The sequence below is a fragment of the Littorina saxatilis genome, linkage group LG2 (assembly GCF_037325665.1).
Source record: "Littorina saxatilis isolate snail1 linkage group LG2, US_GU_Lsax_2.0, whole genome shotgun sequence".
Taxonomy (NCBI): domain Eukaryota; kingdom Metazoa; phylum Mollusca; class Gastropoda; order Littorinimorpha; family Littorinidae; genus Littorina; species Littorina saxatilis.
Window position 1 is genome coordinate 79,361,301 of NC_090246.1, and position 27,462 is coordinate 79,388,762.

A 27,462-nucleotide genomic window follows, 5' to 3' on the forward strand; every position below is an offset into this window, starting at 1 on the left:
TATGATCCCAAGTGTGGGTGTGTTGATATCTCAGTTTACACTACAATGTTGATATCTCAGTTTACACTACAATGCCAATGATATGATCCCAAGCATGGGTGTGTTGCTTGAGGCAGATGTTTGAAACAATGACCTCACTGAGGTTGTCTTCATTAACATGACCCCCCCCCCCCCACCCCCACCCCCACCCCTGCATTCAACTTGTTCCTCCTTGCCAATGCTACAGACCCCTTCACACACTGGTTCCACCTCTGTTCATTGCGTCCTGGTCAGGTTGTGTTTCACTAGCTAGCACATGATGAGTTCAGCATCCAGCAACCAGCCAGCCAGCCAGCCAACTAGCCAGCCAGGCAACCCAAGAGCCAGAGTGACAATTAGTGTCAATCCACTGTCAACATTCCATCTTCTGCCTGAAGATGGTTCCACACAGTACAGATGGTCAGAAAGGCAGCATACCTGCCAGACAGCCAGACAGGCAGCACACCAGCAAGTGAGCCAGCCGGGCAACACGCCAGACAGGCAACACGCCAGCCAAGAAGCCAGCAAGCAAGGCAGTCGCACGCCACACAGTCTTTCAGCTCACACGGAGGACTCTCTAAGTGAGGGAGGAGCGATGTCTCCCGTTCCTTTCTTGGGCCGGGAGTGCTGGAACATGGGTCCTCGGTAAATCCCATGCCCCTTGTTGGCGCTGAACAGGTTGGGATCTCTGTTCTCACGCGCGTACAGCGGCACGTTCCCTATGGCATCGTGGGTGGGAGAAGCACGGTCCCACTGGGTGCGGCTGTGGGTGGGAGAGTCTCGGTCCCACTGGGTGCGACTGTACGCCGGACTGCCGCCGCTGGACAGAGAGGTGCGGTCAGTGAGGGAGGAGTAGCCGGTGGAGTGGCGGGGGGACTGGCGCAGCACATGGGAGGGGCTGGACCGCCCGTAGCCGCTGAAGTGGATGCTGTGGTCGGTGGAGGAGCGCGGCACCATGGGAGCAGCCATTACATCGCGCGGCTCACTCCGGGCATCCCGACACGGCCCGATGGTGGCAAACTTGTGATCGCCAAGGTTCTGGCTCTTACGTCTCCGCACTGGCTGTTCTCCTGGAACAATGTCACATGGTCATCAAACATAGGCTAATTTTAACACACACCATCAAATAGATTAATTATGAGGCCTTATTACTTAAATGCCTAATAGCAGTAGAACAAAGTGGAAACATTCAAATTACCATATAAATTGAAACGTTTAATGACACACACAGAGTCTGACAGTTTGACAGCCTGCAGAAGTGGTTACAGCAGAAGTGGTTATAGCAGAAGTGGTTATAGCAGAAGTGGTTATAGCAGAAGTGGTTATAGCAGAAGTGGTTACAGCAGAAGTGGTTACAGCAGAAGTGGTTACAGCAGAAGTGGGTACAGCAGAAGTGGTTATAGCAGAAGTGGTTACAGCAGAAGTGGTTATAGCAGAAGTGGTTACAGCAGAAGTGGTTACAGCAGAAGTGGTTACAGCAGAAGTGGTTATAGCAGAAGTGGTTACAGCAGAAGTGGTTATAGCAGAAGTGGTTATAGCAGAAGTGGTTACAGCAGAAGTGGGTACAGCAGAAGTGGGTACAGCAGAAGTGGTTACAGCAGAAGTGGTTACAGCAGAAGTGGTTATAGCAGAAGTGGTTACAGCAGAAGTGGTTACAGCAGAAGTGGTTATAGCAGAAGTGGTTACAGCAGAAGTAGTTACATGGTGGTGAGTCAGGAATCTTCTGATTATTTGCTAAAGGTGTCACTCATGTCGAGGACTACATTTAGAATTACAATTGAATTCATAACACGCGCGATTGATACGTTTCTTCAAGCCCTGTCTGAGAAAAACAGTTCAAAAACTCTCATCATCAACAACTGTGTGCTTGCCACATACCTGCAATCTGTGAAGCGATTTTGCTGCGTCGTTTTTCAAACTCTCCTTCCTGCAGCATGTGCCTGTGGTCAGCGTCGTCCATCAGCTGCGCCCACTGCCCGTCTTGAGACAGCGCGATGAACCGCTCGCTGTGACCCGCCCACTCCGACCCCCGGGAGTCCACAGGGCGGGCTTCTTGTGGCATCAGCCGAGGCTCTTTGGCGATAAGGCGTGGCTCCTGAGAGATGAGGCGGGGCTCCTGACGGGGCTCCTGAGAAATGGGGCGGAGCTCCTGTGAAATGGGGCGTGACTCCTGCAGAACAAGGCGCGGCTCTGGCTGACTGGCGCGGGGATCAGGGTGGGCTAGGCGTCTCTGGATATCCCGCACGCTGTCTTTGGGGGCGGGGGAGGGGGGCGAGGTGAGGGAGGGGGTCGTGACGGTGACGTGGTAGTCGTCCTGGCGGTGTACCGGGGATGAGGTAGAGCTGCTGTCGGAGCGGCTGTCGGGCGGCCGGGTGAGTATTTTGGGCGGCAGGGGGGGCTTGGTGTTGACGCGGGACGTGATGGCTGTGGCCGGTTTAGCCGGACTGCCACGCCCAGAGCTATGTTTCTCCGACTGTCTCTCTCCGCGACCCTCTGCCTGTCTTTCTGTCAGTTGGTCCGGCTGTCGCCAGTCGTAAAACTCGTTGCTGGTGGGACTAGTGCTGGAGTATTGTGACCTTGAGGGCTGGGGGTCGCGAGGGGAATGCTGGGAATCTTGAGAGCCTTGTGTGTCGTGGGAAGATCGCGAGGACTGCGACTCGTACTGCCACGGGCGAGATGTGAGTGACGGACCGGAGTCTCTCTGTGATGACGATGATGATGGTGGTGGTGGTTGCTTCCCCTGACGACCCATTGAGTCCATCACCTGAACATCCACCGACACCGGTTGCGACACCTGGTGCACTGAACTCTGGGAAGGCTGAGAGGAGTCACGACCCTCTCTGACCCCTGACCTCTGTTGAGAGGTGTGAGTGTCTCTTGTTGTCTGGGAAGGGAGGTCAACCTGCTGAGGCTGGAGGATGTCAGAGTGGTGTCCCTTGGGAACCTGTGCGGCCATGATGTCGCGGTCAGAGGGGGAGGGCTTGGGGGGCAGCGACACCTGCAACACCTGAGGCTGCAGTTCCCTCCCTTGGGGCCCCGCACTGTACCTGCGCTCCCCCTTTCCCCTCCCTCTCTCCTCCCTCTCCGTCCCCTCCCCCTCCTGGTACGGCTGTTTCTTAGCGCGCACCGCGGCGTCCGACATCTGGCGTGACAGAGTGGGTCGACTGGAGCGGAACGAGGGTCGTGATTTGATGGCGGTGGGACTCTGGTCGTACATGCTCAACTCCGAGGACTGGTGTCGCTTGGGCTGGGGGGTCAGGGGTCGGTTGGCGGGGCGCCGCGTGGGCGAGGACTGGCCGTTCCACTCGTTGCTGTAGCCCACGCGCCGCACGGAGTTAGAGGTCGCCAGATGTTCAAGGTCGTCCTGCAGACCGCCCCGCTTGACGGGGCTGCCCTCCCTTTCCCCCCGCCCTTTCTGCGGGGACCACTTGTCGGCGCGACGCAGGGAGAAGACCCAGTGCTGTGCGTTGAAGAGCGACTGGTTGATGACCTTGGACAGGGAGCGACGCTGGTAGAAGAGGATGTAGGCAGCTTTGCTCACCACCTGACGTTCGCCCAGCGGCCGCACTTGACGGTCGTCAAACTCCTGCCACATCCCGTCAACCGTGTTCCGGCTGAACGCTGCAAACACACACACCTCACTACATGTTACATGCTGCAGTACGCTATACTCTATTTGTATTTGCTGCGATACATTGAACCACAAAGACCTGAGCCTATTTTAAATCAAATTTAGAATGTCAAAATATGAACAGGTTCAAGCCTGAAATGTGTATCTCCTTCAACATACTGTACAAAACAGTGACAGCAACATTAATGAAGCTGGTACCGAGGATATGGGCAGCGCCTACAATCAATACAAAGACTGTGAGCAAATCAACTGATGGATCACTTTCCTACAGTTACTCAAGATGGACCAAACTAGCAGAAGCAAAAGAAACAACAGAGCTCTGTTCATATAACCACTGTCAATTGTTACAACCATCTTAGCAGGGACAGAGCAAGTTATGCAGTCAGTGACAGGTTGTTGCGGCAAACAGTGTCAGCTTACCTGTGTAATGGCCTCCGTTCATGTTGCCATAGTGATTGGCGACGGCGATGAGGTCGTAGGTGACATGGTCGGGGTCGGTGACGGCCTGGCGGTGAGGGACGACGTGCGGTGACATGTCCAGGTTCTCCAGGGGGAACTCCACCAGTGTGTTCAGCTTGTTGCGTCGCATGCCCGTCTGTAACCATGACAACAACACAGCTCAGTCAAAAGTGGCGCTGGCTTTCAACCCAGCTGTAGTCATGATGCATCCACGCACACACACACACACACACACATGTATACACACACACACTGACTTGTACATAGCTGTCCAACCTGTTAGATTTGCACAGCTGTGTTCTACCTCAATGACTCAGAAATGGTTGTAAACATGTGAGAGAAAAGCAATGCTCTACCTCTCTAGATCACAAGGAGTTGTGTGTGTTTGATTCACAAAGCCGTGTCCTCCAGTGCCTGGTGGATACCAAATGATCTCTCATCCATCCAATTCAATGCTAATGTTTGAGATCATCCATCCAATTCAATGCTAATGTTTTCATTCAACAATTGACCTGAGTCGTTGGCTACTTTCCTACCTTCCAAAAGAGTTTGCCGGTGTCTTCTTCTTTTCGATCGCCTTACCTGTTTGAATCGTTTGAGGTGCAGCACAAGAACTTCAGGTAAAGACCACAGCCCCAGTGTCTTACCTGTTTGAATTGTTTGAGGTGCAGCACAAGAACTTCAGGTAAGGACCACAGCCCCAGCGTCTTACCTGTTTGAATCGTTTGAGGTGCAGCACGAGAACTTCAGGTAAAGACCACAGCCCCAGTGTCTTACCTGTTTGAATCGTTTGAGGTGCAGCACAAGAACTTCAGGTAAAGACCACAGCCCTAGTGTCTTGGTGGCTCCTTTCTGCGGCTTCTTACAGAAAGAACACAGCCATGCGTCGTCCCCAGCCAGCTGTAACATAACACACACACACACACAGTCAGTGACAGGTAACAGCCAGCCATACCATCTCACACTGGCACAACCAGAAACAATTTTTGGACTGTTGCATTTGCCTTAAGCTTAGTTTACTGTCCAGACAGATATGGGTTGGAATATGGCAACTGTTGTAGATTTAAGCAAAAAGCTTTTCACTGGGTGTTATTTTTTTTAAACAATCAAATACTTTGTAATGGATGAACAATCAAAACACATACACAGACACTCAAGACACACACAGACACAGACAAATACAAAGACACACACAAATACACAGACACACACAGACACAGACACACACACACAGACACACACACACACCTTTTCTTCCTGCGTGTAGAGCTGGAAGCACTCGTTGAGGGACACAGTGACGGGTTGCTGGGCGACCGAGCGCACCTTGTTGACTGAAGCGTGTTCCATCGTGTGTTCCTCGTCATCCTCGATTATCCTGTACACAACCACACATCATTTCCCTCTTGCCACATCAGAACAGACAAATCCTGGTAAAATAACTCTGTCGAGTTTGTACGGGTGGTGAAATAGTTTGTACTCTTGCTGTTGTGAGGCAAGATTTCTACAAGTGCCCCTCGCTAGTGACTGGCCAATAATGCCTTGAGGGAAAGATTGACTCACTAACAGCAAGAGTATTCACTCTTTCATAACCCATACAAACCCATAAAGAGTTATTTCCAATCATCATCTATTTGCCTATTAAGTGTTCTCCTCTCCCCAAAACATCTCACTCTGTCATTGCATCTGATCATGAGAACATGGTAATACTTGGAGCAAGGAAATCTGTCAAACAAAACATCTAAGACCGGATTATGATCTTGCCTTTGACATTTGAGTTTTTCATCCCATATTATACCAAATATTGTAATATGTTTTGAATAACTGGTTAATTGGGTCCTGGAGAATGAAAGAAAGACACCACTTTCCACATTGTTTCCCAACTGTTAGCACAACATAATGGAATCTCCCTTTTAAGACATCATGAAACACCCCCCGCGGGTTAGGGGGAAGAATTTACCCGATGCTCCCCAGCATGTCGTAAGAGGCGACTAACGGATTCTGTTTCTCCTTTTACCCTTGTTAAGTGTTTCTTGTATAGAATATAGTCAATGTTTGTAAAGATTTTAGTCAAGCAGTATGTAAGAAATGTTAAGTCCTTTGTGCTGGAAACTTGCATTCTCCCAGTAAGGTCATATATTGTACTACGTTGCAAGCCCCTGGAGCAATTTTTTGATTAGTGCTTTTGTGAACAAGAAACAATTAACAAGTGGCTCTATCCCATCCCCCCCCCCCCCTTTCCCCGTCGCGATATAACCTTGAACGGTTGAAAACGACGTTAAACACCAAATAAAGAAAAAAAGAACATCATGAAATCTAAACAAATCAGGTCTAAAAAAGAGGGAGTGTTAAAATGAGGTTAATTTACAGAGGTTATAAAACGAAAGTCAGTAAAAACAGGGTCACGAAAGGGAGGGAGTCTTAGATTGGGGGAGTGAGGGGGAATCTTTAAAGGTGGGTTCCACTGTAGAAGCAGACGGTCACAAGACTCTTGCCCCAGTGGCAATGACGGTGCACAGACAAGTAGACTAATATTTCCACCACACAAGTGACAGCAGCAACTTACGCCCGCTTTATTTCTGGCTCCCACTCCACGATCAGCTTGACGTGCTGTGGACCGAACTCCTCGCCAAACATGGTCAGCACCCTGCAACCAACAGTCATAGTTATATCACACACACACACACACACACTAGCACGCACACACATTAGCACGCACACACACTAGCACGCACACACACACACACACACAAACACAACCCCTACCTGTCGACAGTCTGTGTGTACAGCGGCATCTCTACCTCCAGGGGCAGGTAAACTCTGTCGGAACTGCCATCCACGATCTGAAGGTCAAACAGCTCCTTGAGATTCTGGCAAGACAAAACACAACAAACATTCAGACATCCAGGATGAACAGACGTTTCACTTGTCCATGAGCAAAGTCAATTCACCAACACCGTTACACTGTAACTGTTCAGTGTCTTCTTTCTAACCCCCTGCAGAGTGAATCTCCAGACACAAACAAGCTGGGCCTGGGATGCTACCTGGCAACAGTGTGGAAAAGACTTCTCTGAGTTGAGTAAGGCCGCCCTGGTTTCATCTTTCCATCGTGCTTAGTGAAAGAAGCATAAGAAATTGAAATTTTTTTAGAAAGTGTCGTAGACATTCCTCCTCTTACATTAATGGGTTTTTTGTTTGTTTGTTTGTTTGCTTAACGCCCAGCCGACCACGAAGGGCCATATCAGGGCGGTGTTGCTTTGACATATAACGTGCGCCACACACAAGACAGAAGTCGCAGCACAGGCTTCATGTCGCACCCAGTCACATTATTCTGACACTGGACCAACCAGTCCTAGCACTAACCCCATAATGCCAGACGCCAGCCACTAGATTGCCAATTTTAAAGTCTTAGGTATGACCCGGCCCCCCCACACGGTCTACTCCTTGTCGTGGGGTGGGGGCTTGAGTATCTCGATAACCCGGAGAGCTATGCCAGCCGGAGCAAATGCTCCTGGTAGGGCCACCCATGCTGGACAGGTCAAAGGATAGAGGTCAGACTAAGCTAGACCAGCTCCCCCATGAGTCTAAAATGGTTTGCGTAGGGTCAACACCCCTGCCTAGAAAAAGACTACGTTACAGAAGCATCAACGACAAATATCCAAGACACATGCCTGGAGGAGGAAGGGTCTCCATCAAGGAGATCTATGACGTCCAACAGTGAAAGCCGAAAGGAAGCTGCGAGACCGACCCCCCTTCTGACCACCAGGCGAACAACGAGAATAGCCACCTGGAACGTGCAGACCATGTACCAAGCTGGGAAGACACTGCAGGTAGCAAGAGAGATGAAGAAGTACAAGATCCAAGTACTGGGAATAAGCGAAGCAAGGTGGACAACATCTGGAAGGGTGAGACTCTCATCAGGAGAAGAAGTTTTGTATTCGGGACACCAAGAAGAAGGAGCCCCACACACGTTAGGCGTAGCGCTGATGCTGGCGCCGGAGGCACAGAGAGCACTCATCGGCTATGAAGCTATCAGCCCCCGCATCATCACAGCAAAGTTTGCCACCAAGAAGAAGAACATCAACCTGAACATCATCCAGTGCTATGCCCCAACAAACGATGAGCCAGACGTGGAAAAGAAGGACAACTACTACCGGCAGTTACAAGCAGTCCTGGACGGGATAAAGGACAGAGATATAACGCTGGTGATGGGAGATTTCAATGCCAAAGTTGGAGGGGACAACGCAGGATACGAGGACATCATGGGGAAGCATGGACTGGGACAGATGAACGACAACGGAGAACGTTTTGCAGAGATGTGTGCCTTGAACCAACTGGTGATAGGAGGAAGCGTCTTCCCCCACAAGCGAATACACAAGGCCACCTGGATTTCACCTGACCACGTCACAGAGAACCAGATTGACCACATCTGCATCAACAAAAAGTTCAGACGATCCTGGATGGATGTACGGGTGATGAGGGGAGCAGATGTGTACACAGACCACCAGCTAGTTACCACAACAGTCAGACTGCGATTAAAGAAACACCACAGCTCAAACAACGCTAGGGTTAAGTTCAACGTGGGAATGCTAAGAGATGAAGAAGTACGCACAAGATTCCAGATAAGCCTCACCAACAGATTCCAGCCACTTCAAGGGATGATCGAAGAAGATGAGGCAGACATAAAGAGCCAGTGGGAACACTACAGCAAGATGTGGAAGGATACCTGCGAGGAAGTGGTGGGCAAGAAAAAATCGCAGCACAAGGAATGGATTTCTGCAGACACCATTCAGAAAATTGAAGATAGGAAGAAGAAGAAGAAAGCGAGGAACGAGAGCAGAACGAGAGCAGGCAAAGCAAAGGCACAGAAAGAGTACACAGCGGCGGAGAAAGAAGTAAAGAAAGGAATAAAGAAGGACAAGAAAGACTACATAGACAACCTGGCGAAGGAGGCAGAAGAAGCTGCAGGACAGGGAAATCTGAAAGATCTACATGACGACCAAGAAGTTAGCAGGAAAATTTCAGCAGACCGACAAACCAGTTAGGGACAAGAATGGGGATCCAATAACAACGACAGACGATCAGATGAAGCGATGGGCGGAACACTTCAAGGAGCATTCCACCCCTGCAGCACCACCGGACATCAGACCAGCAGAGACAGAACTGCCCATCAACACAGACAAGCCCACAAAGGAGGAAATCAAGAAAGCCATAATGTCACTAAAAAATGGAAAAGCGTCGGGGCCAGATGAGATACCGGCAGAAGCCATCAAAGCAGACATGGAGACATCTATTAGCTTGTTCCACAGTCTGTTTGGCAAGATTTGGGAGGAGGAAGAGGTGCCACCTCAATGGAGAGAAGGTATCATCATCAAGATTCCAAAGAAAGGGGATCTTCGAGACTGTGGAAACTACCGAGGGATCATGCTGCTGTCCGTGCCAGGGAAGGTTCTCAACCGAATCCTTTTGGATAGAATGAAGGAGGCAGTTGACACCAAGCTCAGGGATGAACAGGCGGGTTTCAGGAAGAACAGATCCTGTCCTGACCAGATTGCCAGTTTACGCATCATAGTGGAGCAGTCGCTGGAGTGGAAGTCTCCTCTATACATCAACTTCATTGATTATGAGAAAGCCTTCGACAGCGTGGACAGAGAGTCACTGTGGAAACTCATGCGGCACTACGGCATTCCAGAGAAATTCATCTCCCTCATCCGGGGCACCTACCAGGATATGAAGTGTAGAGTCGCACATGCTGGCCAGCTATCCGACAGTTTTGAGGTGAAAACGGGGGTACGACAAGGATGTATACTGTCACCATTCCTATTTCTTCTGGCTATCGACTGGATCATGAAGACCACAACAGCAGGAAGGAGAAATGGGATACAATGGACACTCTTCGATCAACTGGAAGACCTCGACTTTGCGGATGATCTTGCTCTCCTTTCCCACAACCATGCCCAAATGCAAGACAAGACTACTCACCTGGAGACAATATCAGCCGGTGTAGGACTCAAGATCAACAAGAGGAAAACCGAATTGATTAAGACCAACACCACAGCCGACAATCCGGTGATGATCAATGGAGAGCTCATCAAGGAAGTGGAGTCCTTTGTTTACCTGGGGAGCATCATTGACGGACAAGGAGGCTCGGACAGGGACGTCAAAGCAAGGATTGGGAAAGCACGGGGAGCCTTTGTCATGCTAAAGAAGATCTGGAGTTCCAAGGAGATTAGCCAAAGGACGAAGCTTCGGATCTTCAATTCAAACGTCAAGTCTGTTCTTCTCTATGGGTGTGAGACATGGAGGACAACAGAGACCATGCTGGGAAAGATCCAAATCTTTGTCAACACCTGCTTGAGGCGCATCCTAAACATCAGATGGACGGACAGAATCCGAAATGAAGACCTTTGGCAGAGAGCTGACCAGAAACCAGCGGCGCAGCAAATTCTCCGGAGGAAATGGGGCTGGATAGGGCACACCCTGAGAAAGCCAGCATCCAGTATCACGAGGCAAGCCCTGAAGTGGAATCCACAAGGGAAAAGGAAGAGAGGCCGGCCGCGCAACAGCTGGAGACGAGACACTGAAGCAGAGATCAACAGGCAGGGGAAGACCTGGAGCCAGATCGAAAGGGCAGCCCAGGACCGTGTCGGATGGAGAATTGTCGTCGATGGCCTATGCTCCCCCGGGGGTTCATAATGGCCTAAGTAAGTAAGTAAGTATGACCCGGCCGGGGTTCGAACCCACGACCTCCCGATCACGGGGCGGACGCCTTACCACTAGGCCAACCGTGCCGGTTCATTAAAGGTAGGAACCGCATTGTTTGCTACAATTGTGCATACACCACTTCCAAGCTACTCACAACATTTCAGCTGAATCGACCCATAAACACCAGAAACCTAAGTCTGGACACACAAACAAACAGAGTGTAACCTCTAGATCCCCAATTATACAGATGAGATGTAAAGCTAGGCCTATACAGACTCGAACTCCCCTTTAAACCTCAGACACCCCCCCCCCCCCCCTCCTTCTGTCAGTGATTTTCTGGTGTGAAAAGATGTCTCCACTGTGTGAAGAGCTACTCACCTGCTGAAACACCTCCGGTCTGACAGCATCCCCAAGGTGTCGCAGTATCTCCTGCTGCAGCTGCTTGGTGTCTGCCTCTCTCGACACCTGTACCACCTCTGGCAGGCAAAACCTGTCACACAACATGACACAGCATGAGACACATGACATGACACAGCATGAGACACATGACATGACACAGCATGAGACACATGGCATGAGACACATGGCATGACACAGCATGAGACACATGGCATGACACAGCATGAGACACACGACATGACACAGCATGAGACATACAACATGACATGATATAGTATGAGACACACAACATGACACAGTATGAAACACATGACATGACACAGCATGAGACACACGAAATGACACAGTATGAGACATATGACATGACACAGCATGAGACATACGACATGACACAGCATGAGACATGGCATGACACATTTGACATGACACAGCATGAGACACACAACATGACACAACACAGTATGAGACACACAACATGACATGACACAGCAGGAGACACATGACATAACACAGTATGAAACACATGGCATGACACAGCATGAGACACTTGGCATGACACAACATGAGACACATGACATGACAGTATGAGACGCTTGGCATGAGACACACATGACACAGTATCATACACATGATATGATACAGCATGAGACACACGACATGACACAGCATGAGACACACGACATGACACAGCATGAGACACACGACATAACAGCATGAGACACATGACATGACACAGCATGAGACACACAACATGACAGTCATGACATAGCATGACAGATACACATACTGCTTGATGTCTGCCTATCTTGACACCTGTACCACCTCTGGCAGGCAGAACCTGTCACACAACATGACACAGCATGAGACACACAATATGACACAGCATGAGACACACAACATGAGATACACAACATGACACAGCTTGAGAAATTGACATGACACAGCATGAGACACATGACATGACACAGAATGAGACACATGACATGACACAGCATGAGACTCACAACATGACACAGCAAGAGACACATGACATGACACAGCATGGCAGACACACATACTGCTTGGTGTCTGCCTCCCTTGACACCTGTACCACCTCGGGCAGGCATAACCTGTCACACCACATGACACAGCATAAGACACACAACATGACACAACATGACAGACACAGCATAAAACACATGACATGACACAGCATGACAGACACACATACTGCTTGGTGTCTGCCTCTCTTGACACCTGTACCACCTCTGGCAGGCAGAACCTGTCACATGACATGACACAGCATGAGACACATGACATGACACAGCATGAGACACACAACATAGCATGAGACACATGACATAGCATGAGACACATGACATGACACAGCACGAGACACATGGCATGACACAGCATGAGACACACGACATGACACAGCATGAAACACATGACATGACAGACACACATACTGCCTCTCTTGACACCTGTACCACCTCTGGCAGGCAGAGCCTGTCACACCACAAACAATGTATCGATTGAACATTGGAATTCCCTTCTTTGAGCCACGTGACATCAGAGTCCGACTAAAACTCATACTTAGGCGGCTAGCCAAGACTACAAAAGAGTATGTTTTTGTGTGCATTCAATCCTGAAGAAAAAAAAAAGAATTTTAACTCAAATCAATCGAAGTACACTGATTGTTGTGTAAAATGTTATATTTTGATCAAAAGTACAAACGACACATAATACAGTGGAACCTGTCTGTAACAGGTGGCCTCCATTGAAAGAAGTATGATTTAGATCCTTTGGGGTGGTTGTGATGACCAGGTGGTTGTGATGAAGAGGCAGTCTGAGTCACCAGGGTAGGTTTCAATGTATATGCAGGACAAAGGTACACACATACTGCTGTGTGTAACATAATGCTTGCATGATTTTCACACACACACACACACACACACACACACACACACACACACACACACACACACACACACACACACACACACACACACACACACACACACATCTACACACTTTTCACTGGCTTTCTGACACTGCCGATCTATTCACAGAAGGGACATGAGTCAAGCTTGCCTCAGACAAATGACTGGAGTAAATTGTGTGTGAAATTAACTCTTGATTGACACATGTCAGCAAGATATCAATGGTGCACTGACCGACAACGCTCCGCTATCGGTTCACTGCCCCCCCCCCCCCCCCCTGCCCCCCCTTGCCCACCCTGCGATCAGCAATCCTTGATAAGCTGGATGACAAGGTCTGTGCAAGTTTACTCTCCTCATTTTGTTACTATACTTTTCACTTTGTTTTTCATACAGACACTGACATGTCAAGCAAACTATGGCTCAATTGCGAAACACCAACCCCACTGCAAAAAGAGAGAACAAAGGAAAGACAGCTAGCACAACACAGAGACAGACAGACAGACACTCAGACAAAAACAAAACAGACACACAACGCCAGACAATGGTACTTGCATACAATGAATTCCTACATGTGTTTGTGTGCAGTGCAAACCCATCAATCACAAGATACTATGTTACTCTAAAGGCCACAAGAGACAACTAAACAAGCAGACATGCAGACAGAAAGAAGTCTGTGAGAGAGAGAGAGAGAGAGAGAGAGAGAGAGAGAGAGAGAGAGAGAGAGAGAGAGAGAGAGAGAGAGAGAGAGAAAGAGAGAGAAAGAGAGAGAAAGAGAGAGAGAGAGAGAGACAGACAGAAGTCAAAGAGAGAGAGAGGCACAGACACAAGGCCAAGATTGAGAGGCAGACAGACAGATAAACAGCCAAGCAGACAGACAGACAGACAAACAAACAGCCAATCAGCAGACAGACAGACGAACGGCCAAGCAGCAGACAGATATACCTCTGCCTGTGGAACTGGCGCCCCCTCTCCACGTGAAGCAGCAACAGTTGTATGGACTGAGACTGATAGGCAGCGTTCCCTCTCTGCGGCTCGTCGGGAAACATCTCCACTGCATGCACCTGGCTCGACTCGGGGATGTCTGAAAGCGGCTGTTCGTTGCTGAACGTTGCGTAGAATCCATCTCTCGTCAGTTCGCACAAAACTATCTGCAACAACCAAGGCAGGCTATGCTGTAAACTTTAACCAGAACAGACGCTTTATTATATGTTATTTGTATTTTTGTCCAAAAACATTTTACACAGATCGAGACAATCATTGTTCTACAAGACTGCGCTAGCGGCCGAGGTGAACAACGACTGTCAAGAACTGAATGTATCAAATGTCATATGTTGGTCAAAAATACCCATAAATGTATTGAAATTCTTTCATTTTGTTTACAAATGATGACACACAAGCATGTCACAGAAATGTGGAATCAGGCTTGCTAAACTGTGTAGTTAAAACAAAAAACACCAGAGCAAGCACGCGCCTGACCCTTTCAGTAAAAACAAGAAATTCCTTCGAGGTAGGAAAAACACCCCCGTTGGTCAAAGGGAAATAACCATTCTCACTGCACCCATTCTCACTGCCACTAACTGAGAAGGTTATTTCCCTTTGATCATGAATATGTTTCTCTATAAGTCCTTGTAGAATCTTAATCCACCAATAACTCCCTAACCGTGTGTTTGACTGGTCCCAATTTTTGTAAGGACCGTCTCAGGAATGTATAGAACCTGTTCACCAAGTTTGGTGACGATCGGTCCGTTCATTCTTGAGATCTATATGCGAACACAAACACACAAACACACAAACAAACAAACAAACACATCGACCGAAACCTATACACACCCCTATACCGGGGGTGTAAAAAAACCACCTGTGCCAATGAGGTCACTGTACTAGAGGGAAAGAAGAACAAATTATTTGTTTTTGTACCTCTTATACCCTTCCTCCCCTCACCCCCTACATCCTCTCTTCCAATGACCCCCCTACAAATCCAAAGGGTCAATATAGAAAACTTAAAACATTCCGACACAATATGCAGTGTCAGCAGAAGACTGAGATGGCCTGCAAAAACTTCACAATTTGGAGTTGAGAAAAAAAAGTACACAATAGTAATTAACACCGATACACAAAACAACCAATACAATTTAACAAATATTATCATTATCACTATCAGCATTGTAACAATTTACACAAACGGCATCTGGCTTGTCCAACATGAAATAACGCAACACATTTTATTTACAAAAGCATCTGCAACCCACCCCCACCACAGTGACAAATCCCCTCCATCCGTGTCACTACATTCTTTATCCATCAACTTTTTTCAGTGGCTGCTAACCTCTATTTAAACTGCCAGCAACAATAGCGCTTTTCTCTCTCAGTCAAAGCAACACAAATCTGCCAGGTATGTTTGTGTAACCAGGGGACGCTAACCCAGTTTCCACCCTGTGAGCACAAAAGCAGAACTTTATCAGTGTGAAGGCTCTCTGAGTAGTGGTCATTATCTGTAAGGAGTTGTGAATGAAGCAACCTATGACTCACGCACCGAACCCTCTCAGCTTTACAGCGTTCCCACGAGGTCAGGTGTTGACAACAATTGTGTGGGGCACAGCACAGCCCATACAAGGTAAAAAAGAAAAGAACTAAAGACCTGTTGCGGTTAAAATGGGTAGTGTACTTCTCTTAAAAAATGAAGTACATCTGAAAAGACTGACTTGACATGTCCATGTGTGTGCGTGTGTGTGTGGGGGGTGGGGGGTTATTTTATGTGCAGGAGTGTAAGTGGAGGGGTTGATGAATGTAGGCAACTTAAGTGTGCTATGCCTCTTTGCTTGTTGCTACACTTAGGTGTTAATTGTTTCACTGAGCACTTGAGCAACACTTTTCTATACCTTTATTTTATATGCATGACGACTGACGTACATATGTTTAAAAAAAAATGGCTGGAGCAAATCTCAGACACTGACATTTGCAGGCAAGGCACAATACATTGGTGTAACAACCAACAAGCCATCACAATGCAAGGCACAATGCATAGTGTAACAACCAACAAGCCATTACAATGCAAGGCACAATACATAGTGTACAACCAACAAGCCATTACAATGCAAGGCACAATACATAGTGTACAACCAACAAGCCATTACAATGCAAGGCACAATGCATAGTGTAACAACCAACAAGCCAAAACACAGACCTGGGTCACACTGTAAACATTGACCTGCCTATCTAACAGTGTGCAGGCAGTGTAGACATTCACCAGGTATCTAACAGTGTGCAGGCAGTGTAGACATTCACCAGGTATCTAACAGTGTGCAGGCAGTGTAGACATTCACCAGGTATCTAACAGTGTGAAGGCAGTGTAGACATTCACCAGGTATCTAACAGTGTGCAGGCAGTGTAGACATTCACCAGGTATCTAACAGTGTGCAGGCAGTGTAGACATTCACCAGGTATCTAACAGTGTGCAGGCAGTGTAGACATTCACCAGGTATCTAACAGTGTGCAGGCAGTGTAGACATTCACCAGGTATCTAACAGTGTACAGGCAGTGTAGACATTCACCAGGTATCTAACAGTGTGCAGGCAGTGTAGACATTCACCAGGTATCTAACAGGATCAGCTCGTTACTCCCCCTTATCGCTACACCCCCGGCTCGATACTCCCCCGGCTCGTTACTCCCCTGGCTCGTTACTCCCCCGTATCGCTACTCCCCGGGCTCGTTACTCCCCCGTACACAGAAAATGACTGGATAACCCTGTGATAGTAAGTTGGCATGAAATATTGTTCCTCCCCCCCCCCCCCCCCCCCCTGTCCAGCTGTTTTGTTTGTTTCTTTGTTTGTTTATCCAGACAATTTCTCCGGAAAAACAATATTTCATGCTAACTTACTATCACAGGGTTATCCAGTCATTTTCTGTGTACGGGGGAGTAACGAGCCGGGGGAGTAGCGATACGGGGGAGTAATGAGCCAGGAGAGTATCGAGCCGGGGGAGTAGCGATACTCCCCCGTATCTCTTCTGCTTAAAATGTTTTAAAATTTAAAAGATGTACTGTACACGAATGAACAGGCAGATCTGACAGTTGTAAGTTCTTTAAACATGCTCTCTCTCTCTCTCTCTCTCTCTCTCTCTCTCTCTCTCTCTCTCTCTCTCTCTCTCTCTCTCTCTCTCTCTCTCTCTCTCTCTCTCTCTCTCTCTCTCTCTCTCTCAGTTCTTTAAACATGCTCTCTCTCTCTCTCTCTCTCTCTCTCTCTCTCTCTCTCTCTCTCTCTCTCTCTCTCTCTCTCTCTCTCTCTCTCTCTCTCTCTCTCTCTCTTGAAAATTCAATTAAGTAATAACTACATTACTTAAGCGTAATAAAAGGCACGGGGGAGTAACGAGCCGGGGGAGTAGCGATACGGTGGAGTAACGAGCCGGGGGAGTAACGAAACAGGGGAGTAACGAGATGTTCCCGTATCTAACAGTGTGAAGGCAGTGTAGACATTCACCAGGTATCTAACAGTGAACAGGCAGTGTAGACATTCACCAGGTATCTAACAGTGTGCAGGCAGTGTAGACACTAAGACATTCACCAGGTTTCTAACAGTGTACAGTGTGCAGGCAGTGTAGACATTCACCAGGTTTCTAACAGTGTACAGTGTGCAGGCAGTGTAGACATTCACCAGGTTTCTAACAGTGTGCAGGCAGTGTAGACATTCACCAGGTATCTAACAGTGTGCAGGCAGTGTAGACATTCACCAGGTTTCTAACAGTGTACAGTGTGCAGGCAGTGTAGACATTCACCAGGTTTCTAACAGTGTGCAGGCAGTGTAGACATTCACCAGGTATCTAACAGTGTGCAGGCAGTGTAGACATTCACCAGGTATCTAACAGTGTGCAGGCAGTGTAGACATTCACCAGGTATCTAACAGTGTGCAGGCAGTGTAGACATTCACCAGGTATCTAACAGTGTGCAGGCAGTGTAGACATTCACCAGGTATCTAACAGTGTGAAGGCAGTGTAGACATTCACCAGGTATCTAACAGTGTGCAGGCAGTGTAGACATTCACCAGGTATCTAACAGTGTGAAGGCAGTGTAGACATTCACCAGGTATCTAACAGTGTGCAGGCAGTGTAGACATTCACCAGGTATCTAACAGTGTGCAGGCAGTGTAGACATTCACCAGGTATCTAACAGTGTGCAGGCAGTGTAGACATTCACCAGGTATCTAACAGTGTGCAGGCAGTGTAGACATTCACCAGGTATCTAACAGTGTGCAGGCAGTGTAGACATTCACCAGGTATCTAACAGTGTGCAGGCAGTGTAGACATTCACCAGGTATCTAACAGTGTACAGGCAGTGAAGACACCTTGTTGCATTCCTATCATGTTTAACATTGATTGCCAGTGAGTAAACCAGTGTGACCAGTCCAGGGGGGAGGGGGTGTTTCTTAATCTAGGTGACTGACATCATTCGTGTAATCACAGATCAACAAGTGAGAAAGTACTGTTGAAATACCTCAGCTGACAATCAGTCACTGGGCACAGCCATTTCCCACTGTCACCACTGGGCAATTGGACGCAAACAAATCCTTCAGTACTTAGCTGCACAACACTGGCTGACATCAACACTACTTAACTACACTGCGTGCACACTCTGACTCATTGTACTGTAGACGGTGAGAGGTGGAGGCATGCTTGAGTGTACCACAAACAAACAATATATATTAGTACAGTTTGCATTCATAGCATGCAAAAGAAAAACAAGTCGCGTCAGGCGAAAATACATTTAGTCAAGCTCAGTCGAACTCACAGAATGTCTGAATAAAACTGAACGCACTGCATTTTTTTCCGCAAGACTGTATACTCGTAGCATCGTCTGTCCACAGCTCGTGGGCAAAGGCAGTGAAATTGACATTCCAGAATAGCGCGGTAGTGGTTGCGCTGAGCAGGATAGCACGCTTCTCTGTATCTTTATTCTTTTTAACTTTCTGAGCGTGTTTTTAATCCAAACATATCATATCTATATGTTTTTTGAATCAGGAACCGACAAGGAATAAGATGAAATTGTTTTTAAATCGATTTCGGAAATTTATTTTTAATCATCATTTTTATATTTTTAATTGTCAGAGCTTGTTTTTAATCCAAATATAACATATTTGTATGTTTTTGGTATCAGAAAATAATGAAGAATAAGATGAAAGTGTTTTTGGATTGTTTTATAACAAGAAGAGCAAACGCTTGATCGAGTCACTTTCGCAGTTCTGAATATTATATGAGGCATCAGATGGACAGGAAGAAATTGCTATTCACAACACAATGAGTCACGTTCACATAAAATTTGAGCCCGGTCACTTTTATAGTTTCCGAGAAAAGCCCAACGTTAAGTTGTGTGTTGCCGAACAGAAAAGGCTAGTTATCTCCCTTGTTTTTCTGATAACGTTCGTAAAAGGCTACAGATGTAAATACTTTGATGTAAAGAATAATCCTACAAAGTTTCAATCACATCCGATGAACTTTGTCAAAGATATAAAATGTCTAATTTTTCCTTTGACGCTGACCTGTGACCTTGAAAAAGGTCAAAGGTCAACGAAACCATCGTTAAAGTGTAGAGGTCATTGGAGGTCACGACTAAACAAAATATGAGCCCGATCGCTTTGATAGTTTCCGAGAAAAGTCCAACGTTAAGGTGGTGTCTACGGACGGCCGGCCGGCCGGACGGCCGGCCGGCCGGACGGCCGGCCGGCCGGCCGGCCGGACAGACTAACACTGACCGATTACATAGAGTCACTTTTTCTCAAGTGACTCAAAAAAATAATTTTAATTACAATGTTCAGATTTTTAATGACCTCCAAGCTGAAATGCAATACCAAAGTCCAGCCTTCGTCAAAGATTGCTTGACCAAACTTTCAATCAATTTTATTAAAAAATGAGGGTGTGACAGTGCCGCCTCAACTTTTACAAAAACCCGGATATGACGTCATCAAAGACATTTATCAAAAAAATGCCATCATGCCCAGGAACTCTCATGTAAAATTTCATAAAGATCCGTCCAGTAGTTTACTCTGAATCGCTCTACACACACACACACACACACACAACCGGCACGGTTGGCCTAGTGGTAAGGCGTCCGCCCTGTGATCGGGAGGTCGTGGGTTCGAACCCGGCCGGGTCATACCTAAGACTTTAAAATTGGCAATCTAGTGGCTGCTCCGTCTGGCGTCTGGCATTATGGGGTTAGTGCTAGGACTGGTTGGTCCGGTGTCAGAATAATGTGACTGGGTGAGACATGAAGCCTGTGCTGCGACTTCTGTCTTGTGTGTGGCGCACGTTATATGTCAAAGCAGCACCGCCCTGATATGGCCCTTCGTGGTCGGCTGGGCGTTAAGCAAACAAACAAACAAACAAACACACACACACACCACGACCCTCATCTCAATTCCCCCTCTATGTTAAAACATTCAGTCAAAACTTGACTAAATGTAAAAAGGGAAACGAAAACACAACACATGCAATAAAGGCACACATTCAGACTGTCAAAGACTGACATTTTCCTCTGGCATGTTTTCCTGGGATTCACTTATAAGCTTGTGAGTCAATCCAAGAAAAACTCACAACAGGATCTCAGTTTGTATGAACTGCCATGCGCACAACTTTTGTCACTCACTCTCACTTCCATGAAAACACAAGAGACTAATGGAAACCAAATGTGGACTGTCAGCTTTGACCTGCTATGTATTTCTTCTTCTGCATTCATGGCCTAAAACTACCTCATACACTCCTGCTTTTTTTGCATGAGAATGTTTTTATAGGTATGACCTTCTTTTACCCAGCCTTTAGGCAGCCATGCACGATTTCAGAGAATGCATGCTTGATATTCATGGTGTTTCTATAACCCACCGAACAGTCACATGGATTTCAAGATCTTTTCCGTGCTCATTTGGACTTGTTCTTGTGTGCACACACAAAGGGGGATGAGGCACTAGCAGGTCCGCACATAAGTTGACCTTGGAGATAAAAATCAAAACTTGACTAAATGTAAAAAGGTCCCTTTTGCACTTCAAGGGTTTAGAAGATATGAGATCAATAAGGATAAGGATATATATTAAGTCCTGTGAGGTTACCCTCATAGAATTTCGGGTTGCTTTCTCACTGGGGAAAGCAAGCTGCCATACTGGGTGGCCGAGTGGTAACGCACTTGCGCTCGGAAGCGAGAGGTTGCGAGTTCGACCCTGGGTCAGGGCGTTAGCAATTTTCTCCCCCCTTTCCTAACCTAGGTGGTGGGTTCAAGTGCTAGTCTTTCGGATGAGACGAAAAACCGAGGTCCCTTCGTGTACACTACATTGGGGTGTGCACGTTAAAGATCCCACGATTGACAAAAGGGTCTTTCCTGGCAAAATTGTATAGGCATAGATAAAAATGTCCACCAAAATACCCGTGTGACTTGGAATAATAGGCCGTGAAAAGTAGGATATGCGCCGAAATGGCTGCGATCTGCTGGCCGATGTGAATGCGTGATGTATTGTGTAAAAAAAATTCCATCTCACACGGCATAAATAAATCCCTGCGCCTTGAATATGTGCGCGATATAAATTGCATAAAAAATAAATCCCTGCGCTTAGAACTGTACCCACGGAATACGCGCGATATAAGCCTCATATTGATTGATATTGATTGATACAGTACAGTTTTTTCCCCTGCATGCATGTTTTCTTGCTTCCAAGCCCTAAGATTTCACTGTGAACTTGGGATTTTTATTGTTTGCATGCATGCACACTGAGTGCTCAGACACCGAGTAGAGTCTGCACAAAGTTGACTCTTGGAAATAAATCCCTCGCCGAACTTGGGGATCAAACCCACGCCGAAAGCGACCACTGGTTTTGAAGTCAGCGCCGCTACCGATGAAGGTATTTCCCCGTGTAAAGCCTGATATATAATTGAGCGAAGTCCACTTCACAAAGCTCGCTGCACTGAATTAATTTTTTTTTTAAACTTCACGACGTCAACTTCGAACTCAATTAAGGAAGGCCTGAGTGAGACAAAATGGCTTACCTGTTCGGCAGGTATTCCGGTATCAGCAGACACAGCATCCCTCAACTCGCGCACCGTGTCGTACATGTTGAGACTCAGCCCCATCTTGACGCCCTGCGTGGGGCTCTTCAGGGTCACCAGGACAACGTACACCGGTCGCAGACATTTCTGAGGCAAGGGCAAGGACACGCAGAGGTAGGGGTCAAAGGTGTTGGAGAGGCGGTTGCAGTGCGGACAGCTGAGCGATGACCGGTGCAGACCCTGGAACAGCTTGGACACAAAGCTGCTGGTCAGCGACGACTCAGCCGCCTCCGCGAGTTCCTCATCCGTCTGTGAGTGTGAGCGACTGTTGGCCACAGTACTCTGCAACATAATATTTGTAATAATAACAATAATAATGCATGATATTTATAAAGCGCATGTAACCAGGGTTTAACCCTGGTCAGGCATCAATCACTGGTGTCAGTCAAAAACTTGCTCCTGAAGTACAACACAGTCGGTGTCAACAGGTGGTCAGTTTAAATTCAGTTGCATGTGCATGGGTGTGTGTATGTATGACTGTGTGTGTGTGTGTGTGTGTGTGTGTGTGTGTGTATGTGTGTGTGTGTGTTTGTGAGTGTGTCCCTCTGTGTGTCACTCTTAGTCTTACTAACTTACTGTACTTTATTATCCCAATGCTGGGAAATTCAGGTCGCTTCCTCCCAGTGGAAAGCTAGCAGCAACAAGAGTCGTGCTACCCAGGTGTGTGCATGTTTAGGTGTAATCAGCCACCAGTACTTAAAATAGCAGTATGATTGAGGTCTTTCATGTGCGACTGTGGTGAAACGGGGCGGGACATGGATACCCTCTCTGAATCTAAACATAAAGTTGACCCGTGTCTGACCCGTGACCCTAGGACTGCAAATCCAGTGCTCTACCAACTGAGCTATCAGGCCCCCATCTATGTGTGTGTGTGTGTGCGCGCGTGTGCATGCCTGTATGCATGTGGGATAAGAATTGAGAAGCCAGAAAGAAATAAGTTGAATAACCGTCCTGTAGGTGTGGCAACTGAGAAGAGATCAGTTACCACTGTGCATGTGTGTGAATGCGTGATATCAATATCAGATGCCTCAACACAATCATAATCATGTGAGTGTGAATGTTGTAAAGAGACAAGTACCAATAAAACTTTACTGTTAGTGTTAGACAAAATGGCAGACTGCACCAAAAGCTCCTTACTTTGATACCTGCCAGTGCCACTCACCTCACCCACACACACAAACACACATGTGCGCACTTACAAACACACCCACACACACAGTCACTCCTACCTACAACCTGTTTGTTTCACCCTCGACACAAACAAATACAGAATACCAGCTCAGGCTATGCGCTACCTTATGAAATTCTCGAACTTCATACTTGCAAACCCATGACAGCTCTGCCTCCAGGAACGGTCAGCTGTTGACCTTTAGCGTGAGCACGGCTGACCTTCGCCCCAGTTTGACCACATTGAAACCCCTAGTTTAAGACCTTCACAAATCTGAGAAAATCAGGTCTTAATATCAATAAAAAGGATGGAGTCTTAAAATGAAGGTAAATTTACAGAGGTTACGAACAGAAAATGTGAAAAAGTAATGTCTCAACAACGAGGAAGTCTTAGATTGGGGGGGGGGGGGGGGGGGTGGGGTTCCACTGTAACCTACTGAGCCCAGCCTTCAACATGTTACAGATACTGGACAAAAGGGCGAGTCAGGTGGTCACAGGTATTTTCTGACAGGTGTGAAAACGTCACCTTCCTGCTGACCTGGTGTTGCATGGCGACATAAACACCTCCCTTTCTTTCTTCACTCAAACACCTGCCCTGCACAGAGCCCTGAATGAACAGATCTTCTCAGTGTCCAATATTGTGTCGATGACCTGACAGTGACACACTAACTTACAACTTACATTCCCCTGATCTTCTTTAAAGAGTCACAAAAAAGTTCTAGGCTCGGGAGGGAAGAAAAGAGTCAGTTGGTGAATCTGAAAAATAGAATTTTTTTTCTTGGCCGTACCATCCACTGTCCAAATTTCTAACACATGAAATGAATGTACTTGTTTCAAACAACAACAACTGTCCTAAGGAGGAAATAATATGACATCAGCCATTGTTTGACTGAGAAAAGGATGCTTAGGCCAACAAAAAAAAATTGTCTGTTTCTGGTAACATGGCTAAAAAGAGACTGGATTCACTATACATAGAGACAAGACACTCAACACATTTACAAATCGTCAGCGGACTTTCGTTTTCACACGTTTTTGTTGTTCATTTTCTCACCCTGTCCTTTACCACCAAAAAAAATAAAAAATTTTGAGTTTGGAAAAAAAAAGTTTAGGGTCGGCGCCGAAATTTAGGGTCGGTCGGGTGACCAGAAACAGACAAATTTTTTTTTTGCCTTATCACACATTGTCTTAACCGGGCAAAGAACAACATGTCAACCACTCTTCTAAAATTGATTTCAAAAATGTGTTATTACTTCATGTACCAACACTGACTATCGTGATTGGAACAGCCCTGAAAGTCGAAAAAAATGGTGCACTAGCCTTTGGCTAGTGATTCTGAAAATATACTAGCCAGAGGGCAACCTTTACTAGCCAAACCAACAATTTGTTTCAGCAACTTTACTCGCATTTGGCGAGTAGACGAACATTTCTACTCGCCAGTTACATGTTTCTACTCGCCGTGTACTCGCCACTTTCAGGCCTGTGGAAACAAAAATACTGCACTAACTATTTGCTAGTCCTGGCCAAGAAATCAAGAAGTTTTGGAGCCAGGCTGATGGGAGTGAGACAGAGCTCTAGAGAGACACAGGAGATCAATAACACAGGGTTATGTTGGGGAGGAGAAGGAAAGGGGGATAACAAGCAATGCATACACAATTGTTTAAATTTATCAGACTAGCTGGGAGAGACTTGATATCCTACTCTTGCCCCCCCCATCTTATCTCACAGTCACAAACATAGACTGAAAATGCAACACAGAGTTCATACATGCATAGATCCACGAAGATACAGGTCTGAGACTACATAGATAGATCTATCAGTAAACCTCATGTGTATTGCTCGTAGAAAATGATACAGCCGCACCAGAATGATATATATATACATCATACTTTAGTTTGATACTGATACAGTGAGTCGAGTGACACATGTAGTAACAAATGATGTTCTACATGTGCACACAAACCAACTGATTTTTGTTGTGAGGCCTGCAGCTTCTCTGCCTCACTTCAATAAATTATTTTTCTTCTTTGTTCATGAATACAAGGCTGAAACTCCCACAACCTTTATGTGTATGACTGTTTTTACCAGGCCATACATCGTTTTCGGGAGAAGCATGCTGGGTATTTTCTTGTTTCTATAACCCACCGAACTCTGACATGGATTACAGGATCTTTTCCATGTGCACTCAATAATTGATCTTGTGCTTGTAAGTGACAAGAAGGGGGATAATGCACTAGCATGTCGGTCCATAAGGCCAAAAAAAAAAAATTGTCTGTTTAGGGTAACCCGACCGACCCTATCGATTTGGCGCCAACCCAAAAACTTTTTTTTGATTTCATAAAAAAAAAAAAAAAAAAGAGGTAAAAATGCTAAAAAGAGACATTTGGCGTTTCTTTCTCTCCCTTTCTCTCTGTTTTATTTATACGTTAGTTTTGAAACATGTATTCATCAATAAGAAGTGAATGTTCAGCCAACATAGCATTTACACAACAACAAAAAACAACAAAAAAACAAAAACAAAAAAACTTTACCTACCTACCGACCCTATTTTTTTGGCCTATGTTACCGTAAACAGACCTTTTTTTTTTTTGCCTAAGTTGACCTGGGAGATTGGAAACATCTTCACCCTTACCCCACCAGCCACGGCCAGGACTCAAACCCAGGACCTTTTGCTTGGGAGGCCAGCGTCTTATCCACTAGGCCAGTTTCCATGTGTGTACGTAGACATGTATGTATGTGTTTTTTTGGTGTGTGTCTATCTGTGTGTTTGTATCTGTACACAATCCATGTGCGAGTGTGTGACTGTCTGTGTATTTGTGCACACGTGTGTGAGTGAGGGAGAGCAACAGACAGCGTATGTGTCACATATAGACTATATATAAATTCAATGTGAATACGTACATCTACTCACTATACTGTATGTACTGTGCAGATTTCGTCGTGAAATTGACACCTGCTGATGTCAAATGGAAATGATAAACATGTGCATGCTGCATCATTTGTATTTGTAATTGCTGAAATCATGAAACACAAACAAACCTTTGAATGTTTCCCTTTCTTCTTGCGATCTGTAGGTGGAGGTACTATTAAATCCTCATGAATGCGATCCAGAAGCCACAGTAAGAACTCCTGGGAATCATGCTGAGAACTGCCCTTGTACTGGCTATTGTGCTTTCCAACAATAGATTTGAAGTCAATAGAAATCTCCCAGTTATACTTATCCGACCACAACGCTTTTAGCAGAAAGCCAAGCTGTTCCGTCACTTCCCCCTTGGAACTTTTAGATCCAAGCTTTTTGGAACTGTTCCGACTATTTTTGAGGTCATCTTTGTAGAGGTCTGTTATGAAATATTCTGTAAAAGAATCCGTATGACTTAAACACTGAAGCACAGCGTTCATGAAGCAAGTGTTGCCATGATTGAAGAGTCCAACGTTCCCTGGTGTGCGATCCCACTTGGCCACCATCCTTTCAGGATCAGTAATTAAAGGTCTGCTCACAGAATCCGTCACAGTACTATCCCTTCTATCTCTGTTTGACCTGTGGCCAGGGGGGCCATCGGACCTGTCAATTTCACTGTCCGTTGTCCTCCGTTTCGACGTCGGGGTCCACACTCCTGAAGCAGACGACGCACGAATGCTTGTTGGCATCTCTTCCTTGTTCAGAGAAGAGCTCGACCCAAACAGCGAATCTTTGATGGGAAAAGCACGACTCACCGCTTTCTTCACCGATTTAAACGATATCTTACTCTTCAAACTTTTCTTTTTGACCTTGTTGCTCTTTTCGGCGGTGTTGAATGACTTGGGATCATCGCTGTCTCTGTCCTCGTCTGTTGTTGTCAAAATGGCACTTCGGCTCACATTACGATGCGCCTCCGTTAGTCTGTCCAGAACACCGGACGCGTTGATCGTGTCATCTTCGTCCTCTAAAACATCTCCATCAGACGAGGCACGTTGTCTCCCGCCTGGGATAATATGTGGCATCATTGATGAGCGGTTATTCTTGCAGCATCCCGCTGCACAATCGACAACAACAGGTTCCCTGATACTCGTAGTATCTCACCTGTTTGTGCGTCTGCCATTTTCAACCAC

General features: G+C 46.7%; 1 protein-coding gene across 1 annotated transcript; it reads right to left on the reverse strand.

Annotated features, from left to right (window-relative positions):
* Positions 1 to 193: 193 nt before the first annotated feature.
* LOC138959819 (ubiquitin carboxyl-terminal hydrolase 43-like) lies at positions 194 to 27,453 on the reverse strand. Its single transcript, XM_070331451.1, has 11 exons — positions 26,413 to 27,453; positions 22,150 to 22,491; positions 14,074 to 14,279; positions 11,189 to 11,300; positions 6,872 to 6,975; positions 6,672 to 6,752; positions 5,357 to 5,483; positions 4,886 to 5,008; positions 4,070 to 4,244; positions 1,897 to 3,639; positions 194 to 1,088 (listed from the first exon to the last, which is right to left on the reverse strand). The coding sequence occupies exons 1-11, from the start codon at positions 27,355 to 27,357 to the stop codon at positions 580 to 582; spliced, it is 4,467 nt and encodes a 1,488-aa protein (XP_070187552.1). The 5' UTR covers positions 27,358 to 27,453; the 3' UTR covers positions 194 to 579.
* Between the last annotated feature and the right edge of the window lie 9 nt (positions 27,454 to 27,462).